General features: G+C 41.3%; 1 protein-coding gene across 1 annotated transcript in view; it reads left to right on the top strand.

Annotated features, from left to right (window-relative positions):
* The window catches only part of LOC124613563 (major facilitator superfamily domain-containing protein 6), a 370,141-nt gene that overhangs the window by 334,762 nt on the left and 23,340 nt on the right, over positions 1-12,039 (top strand). Inside the window, exon 12 of the mRNA XM_047142277.1 lies at positions 5,405-5,523. Coding sequence (XP_046998233.1) covers positions 5,405-5,523 — 119 coding nt within the window. The remainder of the gene's footprint in view (positions 1-5,404; positions 5,524-12,039) is intronic.

Genomic DNA, 12,039 nt, shown 5'->3' with positions numbered 1-12,039 from the left:
TGTCATGTTGTATATGACTCATGTCATACACCAGCTGTTATGTAAACACTGTTTGGACTTCTACATTGGCATGTCTACCAGCAAATTATCAATTAGGATGAATGGGCATAGGCAGAGGGTGTATACTGGCAACTCACAAGATCCTGTTGCAGAGCATGCTCTACAAGATGACATTCGTCACCTCGGTGCCTGTTTCACCACACACGCCATTGGGATTCTTTCATCAGACACCAGTTTCTCAGAACTCCACAGGTGGGAACTAGCACTACAACATGCCCTTGGTTCTTGCCACTCACCTGGCTTTAATTTAAGTTAATTTCTTCCATCTCAGCATTTCTTCACTGTAACTATTCTTTGCTTCACTCCATTTTAGTTCTCTATGTCTTCATATTCCGGAGGTAAAATAGTTCCCCATTCGGATCTCTGTGTGGGGACTACTCAAGAGCACATCATTATCAGGAGAAAGAAAACAGGCATTCTATGGATCAGAGCGTGGGATGTCAGATCCCTTAATTGGGCAGGTAGGTTAGAAAATTTAAAAAGGGAAATGGATAGGTTAAAGTTAGATATAGTGAGAATTAGTGAAGTTTGGTGGCAGGAGGAACAAGACTTTTGGTCAGGTGAATACAGGGTTATAAATACAAAATCAAATAGGGGTAATGCAGGAGTAGGTTTAACAATGAATAAAAAATTAGGAGTGCTGGTAAGCTACTACAAACAGCTTAGTGAATGCAGTATTGTGGCCAAGATAGACACAAAGCCCATACCTACTACAGTAGTACAAGTTAATATGCCAACTAGCTCTGCAGATGATGAAGAAATTGATGAAATGTATGATGAGATAAAATAAATTATTCAGGTAGTGAAGGGAGACGAAAATTTAATAGTTGTGGGTGACTGGAATTCAACAGTAGGAAAAGGAAGAGAAGGAAACGTAGTAGGAGAATATGGATTAGGGCTAAGAAATGAAAGAGGAAGCCACCTGGTAGAATTTTGCACAGAGCATAACTTAATCATAGCTGACACTTGGTTCAAGAATCATAAAATAAGGTTGTATACATGGAAGAATCCTGGAGATACTAGAAGTTATCAGATAGATTACATAATGGTAAGACAGAGATTTAGGAATCAGGTTTTAAATTGTAAGACATTTCCAGGGGCAAATGTGGACTCTGACCACAATCTATTGGTTATGAACTGTAGATTAAAACTGAAGAAACTGCAAAAAGGTGGGAATTTAAGTAGATGTGACCTGGGTAAACTGATTAAACCAGAGGTTGTACAGAGTTTCAGGGAGAGCATAAGGGAGCAATTGACAGGAATGGGGGAAAGAAATACAATAGAAGAAGAATGGTTAGCTCTGAGGGATGAAGTAGTGAAGGCAGCAGAGGATCAAGTAGGTAAAAAGACACGGGCTAGTAGAAATCCTTGGGTAACCAAAGAAATATTGAATTTAATTGATGAAAGGAGAAAGTATAAAAATGCAGTAATTGAAGGAGGCAAAAAAGAATACAAACGTCTCAAAAATGAGATCGACAGGAAGTGCAAAATGGCTAAGAAGGGATGGCTAGAGAACAAATGTAAGGATGTAGAGGCTTATCTCACTAGGGGTAAAATAGATACTGCCTACAGGAAAATTAAAGAGACCTTTGGAGAAAAGAGAGCTACTTGTATGAATATCAAGAGCCAGATGGAAACCCAGTTCTAAGCAAAGAAGGGAAAGCAGATAGGTGGAAGGAGTATATAGAGGGTTTATACAAGAGCGATGTACTTGAGGACAATATTATGGAAATGGAAGAGGATGTAGATGAATATGAAATGGGCGATACGACACTGCGTGAAGAGTTTGACAGAGCACTGAAAGACCTGAGTCGAAACAAGGCCCTGGGAGTAGACAACATTCCATTAGAACTACTGACAGCCATGGGAGAGCCAGTCCTGACAAAATTCTACCGTCTGGTGAGCAAGATGTATGAGACAGGCGAAATACCCTCAGACTTCAAGAAGAATGTAATAATTCCAATCCCAAAGAAAGAAAGTGTTGACAGATGTGAAACTTACCGAACTATCAGTTTGACTTATCTTAGAAGAAAGATTAAGGAAAGGCAAACCTACATTTCTAGCATTTGTAGACTTAGAGAAAGCTTTTGACAATGTTGACTGGAATACTCTCTTTCAAATTGTAAAGGTGGCAGGGGTAAAATACGGGGAGCGAAAGGCTATTTACAATTTGCGCAGTAACCAGATGGCAGTTATAAGAGTCGAGGGGCATGAAAGGGAAGCAGTGGTTGGGAAGGGAGTGAGACAGGGTTGTAGCCTCTCCCCAATGTTATTCAATCTGTATATTGAGCAAGCAGTAAAGGAAACAAAAGAAAAATTTGGAGTAGGTATTAAAATCCATGGAGAAGAAATAAAAACTTTGAGGTTCGCCGATAACATTGTAATTCTGTCAGAGACAGCAAATGACTTGGAAGAGCTGTGTCTTGAAAAGAGGATATAAGATGAACATCATCAAAAGCAAAACGAGGATAGTGGAATGTAGTCGAATTAAGTCGGGTGATGCTGAGGGAATTAGATTAGGAAATGAGACACAGTAGTAAAGGAGGTTTCTATTTGGGGAGCAAAATAACTGATGATGGTTGAAGTAGAGAGGATAAAAATGTAGACTGGCAATGGCAAGGAAAGCGTTCCTGAAGAAGAGAAATTTGTTAACATCGAGTTCTGATTTAAGTGTCAGGAAGTCGTTTCTGAAAGTATTTGTATGGAGTGTAGCAATGTATGGAAGTGAAATGTGGATGATAAATAGTTTGCACAAGAAGAGAATAGAAGCTTTCGAAATGTGGTGCTACAGAAGAATGCCGAAGATTGGATGGGTAGATCACATAACTAATGAGGACGTATTGAATAGAATTGGGTCACAACTTGACAAGAACAAGGGACCGGTTGGTAGGACATGTTCTGACGCATCAAGGGATAACAAATTTAGCATTGGAGGGCAGCATGGAGGGTAAAAATCGTAGAGGGAGACCAAGAGATGAATACACTAAGCAGATTCAGAAGGATGTAGGTTGCAGTAAGTACTGAGAGATGAAGAAGCTTGCACAGGATAGAGTAGCATGGAGAGCTGCATCAAACTAGGTCTCAGGACTGAATACCGCAACAACAACAACAACAACAACATGTCTTCACCACCCCACTCCCCCTCCCACCTCTGTTATGTACAGTGCATTTAGCTTTCCACCCTTATTATCTCAAGCATGATGTTTTAGCAGTAATTTCTGTCTCCATATTACCGTGTTTCCCACCTTTTTAAGCTCTCAGGCTTTGAAATCTTGTCCAATGCAGTCCCCAACAATCAGCCTTTCCTTCTCGCCCCATACAGTAAGTCTCCCTTGACACGCGGTTCTGTGTGACTTGCCCGAAATTTACCCCCTTTTCCAGTCCTCTCCAGTCCTTTTCCTTCACTCCACTTCCTTCTGCCTGAAGAAGAAACCACTGGCTCTGAAAGCTTTCCAATTACAACTGTCTTTTAGGTGTGTGTCCCCCTGTAGTCGGCAACACCTGTATAAGACAACAAGGTTTCCCGTAGGCTGCTTCCTACTGTGTTGTTTGTTGGATGCTTATGCTTTACCTATTCACTTAATTTTTCAGTTCCCTTCTGTAGCACCATGTTTCAAATGCATCTTGTTTACTTCATATCAGTTTTCCAATACCCTATGCATCTTTTGTACTTCATATCAGTTTTCCAATACCCTATGTTTCACTCCTACATAATACTGTACATGCACTGAAGCACCAAAAGAACTGGTATAGGCATACAGAGAGATGCAAACAGGCAGAATATGGCACTGTGGTCAGCAGTGAATATAAAAGGCAAGTGTCTGGTGCAGTTGTTAGGTCAATACTGCTGCTACAGTGGCAGGTTATCAAGATTTAAGTGAGTCTGAACGTGGTGTTATAGACAGTGCATGAGTGATGGGACACAGCAGTTGGATTTTCCAGTACAACCTTTCCATGAGTGTACCATGAATATCAGAAATCCGTTAAATCATCAAATCTCTGACATTGCTGCAGTGGGAAGCATTCAACAAAACATCATCAATATGGGCTTTCGGAGCAGAAGGCTCACTTGTGTTCCCTTCATTACTGCATGATACAAAGCTTTATTCCTCACCTGTGCCTGTCAGCACTGACATTTGACTGTTGATGACAGGAAAAATGTTGCCTCGTTAGATAAGTCTCATTTCTAATTGTATCAAGTGGATGGATGTGTATAGGTATGGAGACAACGTCCTGAATCCATGGACCCTGCATGTCAGCAGGGGACTGTTCAAGCTGATGGAGGCTCTGTAATGGTGTGGGGCATGTGCAGTTGGAGTGACATGGGACCCCTGATATATCTACTGTAGATACGACTCTGACAGGTGACACATCCGTAAGTATCCTGTCTGATCACCTGTATCGATTCATGTCCATTGTGCATTCTGACAGACTTGGGCAATTCCAGTAGCACAAAGCAACACTCCACACTTCCAGAATTGCTGCAGAGTAGCTCAAGGAACATTCTTCTGAGTTTAAACACTTCCGCTGGCCACCAGACTCCCCAGACGCGAACATTACTGAGCATATCTGGGATTCTTTGCAACATGGTGTTCAGAAGAGATCTCCACCACCTCGTACTCCTACTGATTTATTCACAGCCCTGCTGAATTCATGCTATCAGTTCCCTCCAGCACTACCTCAGATATTAGTTGACTCCATGCCAAGTCATGTTACAGCACTTTTGTGTACTAGTGGGGGCCCTACACAATATTAGGCAGGTGTACCAGTTTCTTTGGCTCTTCAGTGTGTGTGTGTGTGTGTGTGTGTGTGTGTGTGTGTGTGTGTGTGTGTGTGTGTGTGTAAGTAGATTATATATTCAGTATGAGGAATGAAATAAATGTGCAAACCTAAGGAAGTTCCTTACAACCACCTGGTTCTACAACTGCATTACATTTTCTTCGTATTTATTGTAAAGTCTAAGAGCATATATGACTTTAATCTTACAAAAACATAGCCCACAAAATACCACACACAAGGTAATATACAATTTTTTTCTTACTTTGCTCCAAATTTACTATAGCATTAACACAAGCTGAATTCCTGGTTTTGGCCTCCAGAAGGTAATAACACATTTCACATTTTGAATATGAAGAATTTTGGTAAGGTATATTGAAATACTTACTGGTGTTTAACCATTGATAGGAAAGGTATTACAAGTTGTGACAGTTGTAAATGTTTACATATTTCAGTAACCATGTTTAACGTTTTAGTAAGTAGTTCTATCTTGTTATAGTGGATCAGTAATAGTAATCCAAAAATCAATATACTGTCATGTGTAAGATGTTTTCTGACTCTGTTTCAGGTGGATCAACAAACCCATTTTTGCAGAATGGTGGGGGTGGATACAGCTATAGAAGTCATATTTTAAATGACGGGCAGAACTCTGTTGATGAAGAAGAAATCATTCGTAGAAATTTTCAGGTATGTTTCATTATCAACTTCGGTCTCAGTCACAGCTGATAGTGTGATTTTGTAGTTGGCATCTTCTTCCATAAAATCTCAGTTTCTTGGTACATTGTATTTTCCAAATCTTTGTAATAGTTTACTCTTAGTACATTGATAGATGGCTATTCTTGACGTGAGTCTCAGAATTGTAGAAGAATTCCCAAAAAATGTTATCATCTAATGTTTCCCAGACAACTGATTTCATTGTGACAATGAGGTAACATCCAGATTGCTTACAAGATCGACAAAATACTTACTACTATCAATCATCATGAAACATTTCCAGCCACATTGTCCTGCCAAAAACCTCACATGATACAAAACAAGTGACAAAAATTTCATAACAAAATTGGTTATAAATGTCACCAACATAGACAAGTGTTACTACAAAATGCTACAAAAATCTTCTTAGATAATATAATGGTCAAAATTCTTTAAAGATTGTCTTTTCCCACTGTATGTTATCATGTCATCCTTTGGTGAAACTGGAAAGAGAGCCACTGAGACTTCTTTAGTTATTGCGTCAGTGACACTGCCATTTAAACTGTTATAGGATCCAACATATTAATTATACTGACTATATTTCCCCCAAGTATGCACTATAATATTTAGTGCTCAACCATCTTTCACCTCATCTTCTTGTCATTAAGCCATTTCTTCTACCCTTATGTCCCATTTGTGATTCATACACCAACAGAGAAAAATTGCAACACCAAGGAGTTGTGAGACATAATCAGAAGTTGATATAAATGTTGCTATAAGTGAAAGATTATGTCTATTCAGATTTTGCACCAGTCCCATAAGAGTGGTGCTAGTAGTGCCGCTGTGAGAATGCGTATCAGGTTTGCTTTAAATACACACGCTAACAGTAGTGAGTGTTCATTACCTTTGAGATGGGTGGTGATGAATCAATGGTTGTCAAGAAAGCCTTTAAGATGACTAAGATGCCATTATCAACACCTCACATAGTATGAATGAGGCTGTGTAATAGGGCTTATGACAAGCTGTATGTCCCTTTGGTGATATTGCAGAAAGACTTGGCATGAATATAACCACTGCACATGACTGCTGGCAGTGGTGGTCATGAGAACATACAGTCACAAGAAGAATGGACTCTGGATGGCCATGTGGCACTACTGAGAAGGAAGATCATTGTGTTCAATGTGTGGCTTTGCCACATCATACTGTATCTGCAGAAACAATTTGAGAAGCAGTTAGCACAACTGTGACACAACAAACAGTTACAAATTGGTTACTTCTAGGACAGTTTGGAACCAGATGCTGTGCAGTGTGCATTCCATTGATGCCAAACCACTACCATTTGTGACTTCAGTGGTGTCTAGTGAGAGCTCATTGGATGGCAGGTGGAGTTTTGTTGTGTTTTCTAATGAAAATTGGTTCTGTCTTTGTGCCAGTGATGGCCATGTGTTGGTTGAAAGGAGGCCAGTTGAGGACCTACGATCAGCCTTTCTGCATGCTAGAAACACTGGACCTACACTTTGAGTTAAGGTCTGGGGTGCGATATCATATGACAGCAGGAAGACTCTCATGGTTATCCCACATACCCTGACTGCAAAATTGTATCCCAGTCTGGCAATGTGACCTGTTGTGTTGCCATTCATGAACAGCATTCCAGGAGTTGTTTCCCAACAGGATAAGGCTCGTCCACATACTGCTGTCGTAACCCGACATGCTCTACAGACTGTTGACACACCCTAGCCTCCATGATCACCAGAACTGTCTCCAGTCAAGCATATATGGGACATCATCGGATGACAATTCCCAAAATTTCATTACTCTACATTAATTATTTTTCGCTGTTGCAATTTTTTTTGTGACTGTATTTCTTAAGGTGGCCAGTTACCAGCTTAAGAAGACGCAAAATATACCCAAAAAAGAAATCTACTTTCAGAAATATATTAAATTCGCAGAGGGACAGATGAGTTGAACAGTATACACTTTCACATCACAGCTTACAGATATGTATAAGCTCCCTGAAGCGTGGGTTCCTCCTTGTGTGAATAGAAAATTAAAGTAATTACAGAGTGTAGAGAGGCATTTTAGTTGTCATTCATCCCCTGTTCCATACATGAATCGAATGGGAAGAAATCCTAATATGTGATACAGCTGGAAATGCCATGCACTTTATTGTGGTTGCAGAGTGTAGATGTAATAGTGGTAGTAATAGTGGTAGTAGTAGTAGTAGTGGTAGTAATTCTAGTCATTGGTGGATCTCTTTACAAGGGTACTGGGCATGTCTTGGTATTACAATTTAAAAAGAACAAAAATAAAGCGTTCACATACGTAGACATTTACAGACCTACAGGTCTAGTGTAACAAGGATGGGACAGGTAGTGGACCATCCCAGATAGTGTTTGAAATAATTTAGAGAAACCATAGGAAACCAAAATCAGGATGGCTGGATGAAGACTGGAGGCCCCACCCTTCTGAATACAAGGCCACTCTGTTTAAAACAGTGTTACCTCATTTGGTTTACCCCTGTGTACATCAGTGTTTTGCAAATAAGTTACAGTATTTATGTTGTTGTTGTTGTGGTCATTAGTCCAGAGACTGGTTTTATGCAGCTCTCCATCCTACTCTATCCTATGCAAGTTTCTTCATCTCCCAGTACTTACTGCAACCTACATCCTTCTGAATCTGTTTAGTGTATTCATCTCTTTGTCTCCCTCTACGATTTTTACCCTCCACACTGCCCTCCAATATTAAATTTGTGATCCCTTGATGCCCCAGAATATGCCCTACCAACCGATCCCTTCTTCTAGTCAAGTTCTGCCATAAATTTCTCTTCTCTCCAATTCTATTCAATACCTCCTCATTAGTTATGTGATCTACCCATCTAATCTTCAACATTCTTCTGTAGGTCCACATTTAAAAATCTTCTATTCTCTTCTTGTCTAAACTATTTATTGTCCACTTTTCACTTCCACACATGGCTACACTCCATACAAATACTTTGAGAAATGACTTCCTGACACTTAAATCTATACTTGATGTTAACAAATTTCTCTTCTTCAGAAACACTTTCCTTGCCATTGCCAGTCTACATTTTATATCCTCTCTACTTTGACCATCATCACTTATTTTTTCCCCAACTAGCAAAACTCATTTACTACTTTAAACGTCTCATTTCATAATCTAATTACCACAGCAGCACCCAATTTAATTCAACTACATTCCATTATCCTCATTTTGCTTTTGTTGATGTTCATCTTATATCCTCCTTTCAAGACACTGTCCATTCCGTTCAACTGCTCTTCCAGGTCCTTTGCTGTCTCTGACAGAATTACAATGTCATCTATGAACCTCAAAGTTTTTATTTCTCCTCCATGGATTTTAATTCCCACTCCAAATTTTTCTTTTGTTTCCTTTACTGCTTTCTCAATATACAGATTGAATTACATCGGGGATTGGGTACAACCCTGTCTCACTCCCTTCCCAACCATTGCTTCCCTTTCATGCCCCTCGACTCTTATAACTGCCATCTGGTTTCTGTACAAATTGTAAATAGCCTTTCGCTCCCTGTATTTTACCCCTGCCATAGTGCATTTAAAATTAGCTGGTGATGCCGTTGCCTTAGTAACACCAATGGCAAATTGGCTTTCCCTACCACACCACTAGCGGTTCAGCTAGTAAAGCACCCCTATTGCCACACAGTGGATGAACAGTACCACCTGGTGTCATGTGTTAGAGGCATCGATGTTTACTAGCTCTCAATGCAAAGTGATATTTTCTGGTGTTGAAGTGTTCTACAGTTGTCAAGTATTGCGCCCAAGTGGTTTGTGTTGGGGTGGCATTAATAACAGTGGAGCACGCTTGAACACGAGACTCCCAATAAAAATGGTCATCCGAAAACACGTCCACCAGCTGTGAAGATAAAGTTCTGTCGCAAAAAATTCCTCCAAAATTGACACTAGTAATGGACAATGTGGATACCAGTTGGATGTGATGGATAAAGCTCCAAAAAGGCAGTGAAGGAAAGCAGCTATTTTTATCTGAGTACAAAGAAATGTTCGATTGATATACACTCCTGGAAATTGAAATAAGAACACCGTGAATTCATTGTCCCAGGAAGGGGAAACTTTATTGACACATTCCTGGGGTCAGATACATCACATGATCACACTGACAGAACCACAGGCACATAGACACAGGCAACAGAGCATGCACAATGTCAGCACTAGTACAGTGTATATCCACCTCTCGCAGCAATGCAGGCTGCTATTCTCCCATGGAGACGATCGTAGAGATGCTGGATGTAGTCCTGTGGAACGGCTTGCCATGCCATTTCCACCTGGCGCCTCAGTTGGACCAGCGTTCGTGCTGGATGTGCAGACCGCGTGAGACGACGCTTCATCCAGTCCCAAACATGCTCAATGGGGGACAGATCCGGAGATCTTGCAGGACAGGGTAGTTGACTTACACCTTCTAGAGCATGTTGGGTGGCATGGGATACATGCGGACGTGCATTGTCCTGTTGGAACAGCAAGTTCACTTGCCGGTCTAGGAATGGTAGAACGATGGGTTCGATGACGGTTTGGATGTACCGTGCACTATTCAGTGTCCCCTCGATGATCACCAGTGGTGTACGGCCGGTGTAGGAGATCGCTCCCCACACCATGATGCCGGGTGTTGGCCCTGTGTGCCTCGGTCGTATACAGTCCTGATTGTGGCGCTCACCTGCACGGTGCCAAACACGCATACGACCATCATTGGCACCAAGGCAGAAGCAACTCTCATCGCTGAAGACGACACGTCTCCATTCGTCCCTCCATTCACGCCTGTCATGACACCACTGGAGGCGGGCTGCACGATGTTGGGGCGTGAGCGGAAGACGGCCTAACGGTGTGCGGGACCGTAGCCCAGCTTCATGGAGACAGTTGCGAATGGTCCTCGCCGATACCCCAGGAGCAACAGTGTCCCTAATTTGCTGGGAAGTGGCGGTGCAGTCCCCTACGGCACTGCGTAGGATCCTACGGTTTTGGCGTACATCCGTGCGTCGCTGTCGTCCGGTACCAGGTCGACGGGCACATGCACCTTCCGCCGACCACTGGCGACAACATCGATGTACTGTGGAGACCTCACGCCCCACGTGTTGAGCAATTCGGCGGTACGTCCACCCGGCCTCCCGCATGCCCACTATACGCCCTCGCTCAAAGTCCGTCAACTGCACATACGGTTCACGTCCACACTGTCGCGGCATGCTACCAGTGTTAAAGACTGCGATGGAGCTCCGTATGCCACGGCAAACTGGCTGACACTGACGGCGGCGGTGCACAAATGCTGCGCAGCTAGCGCCATTCGACGGCCAACACCGCGGTTCCTGGTGTGTCCGCTGTGCCGTGCGTGTGATCATTGCTTGTACAGCCCTCTCGCAGTGTCCAGAGCAAGTATGGTGGGTCTGACACACCGGTGTCAATGTGTTCTTTTTTCCATTTCCAGGAGTGTAGTTGTGTAAGATGAAGTTAATGGAATTTGTAGTATTGTACAGGCTAAAAACTCCATGCTTCCCATGTTGTTGAAATGGCTAAAGAGCATAGTTTAATCAGGCCTCCTCTGTATGCTACTCATTTAAATATATATAGGGCTAGATGAAAAGTAATGTGGCAAAAAATAACAAAAAATTTATGCTCAGTGAGGTTGAAATGCTGACAAAAGAAGTCATTGCAAATGTTTCATCCAAGGCGACATGGATTGGTGGACTGTGTCGAGTTCTGAGTAATACATTACTTCTCTTGTTGCTGTGTTTACTTAAACACAGCAGACTTTACAGGTATACAACTCACTAACATTCTAATGCAATTGAAATTGTGGCAGAATCCTAAAACAGCATATTATTAAACTAGCAACTGAGAGTGAGAATAATCAATTGTTACGAGAAAACCCATTCTCAGTATAAAAATAAATGTGCAGCATCTTCACTCTTATTGTTGAAAACCATGGAAATTATCATTTTAATGGCTATTGATGCTCCTTAAAAATTACAATATTTCATGTAAAAAAATCTGTAGTTGCTTGAATATCACGGTAGGTATGGAAGTTCCTCATATTAATCATACAACAAAATGTTCTTCATTTTGCTTCCTATCATTTGTCAAAATCTTGTTTTGATAACTCATACCGTTTATGAGACATGAGCGATTGATGAATATTTCATTCTGGCATTTTCACTGGTGAGTCCGTTCGTGATGGTACCCTTTGCATACATTCCATTTTTCTGACACTGGAGACATATAGTTATATCCTTTGAGGTTTAAAGAATAATTTAATATGTTATCTAAATTTCATACACAGTAACATATGACCTAACACACACCAAATACAAATTCACAGCGATCCCTGTTTTTCACTGCAAACTTTAAGAATTTCTTCCAGTAGTTTAGCTAATACAGAAATATCACAATAACTATGACCATTAATAAAATGGTAGGTAATTCATCATGAAGCTGGCCAATAAAGCTATAAGATGTGCAG

This window comes from Schistocerca americana, chromosome 4 (genome assembly GCF_021461395.2).
Source record: "Schistocerca americana isolate TAMUIC-IGC-003095 chromosome 4, iqSchAmer2.1, whole genome shotgun sequence".
Taxonomy (NCBI): Eukaryota; Metazoa; Arthropoda; class Insecta; order Orthoptera; family Acrididae; genus Schistocerca; species Schistocerca americana.
The sequence above is the reverse complement of the archived record's forward strand: the minus strand, read 5'-3'. Positions and strand labels throughout refer to the sequence as shown.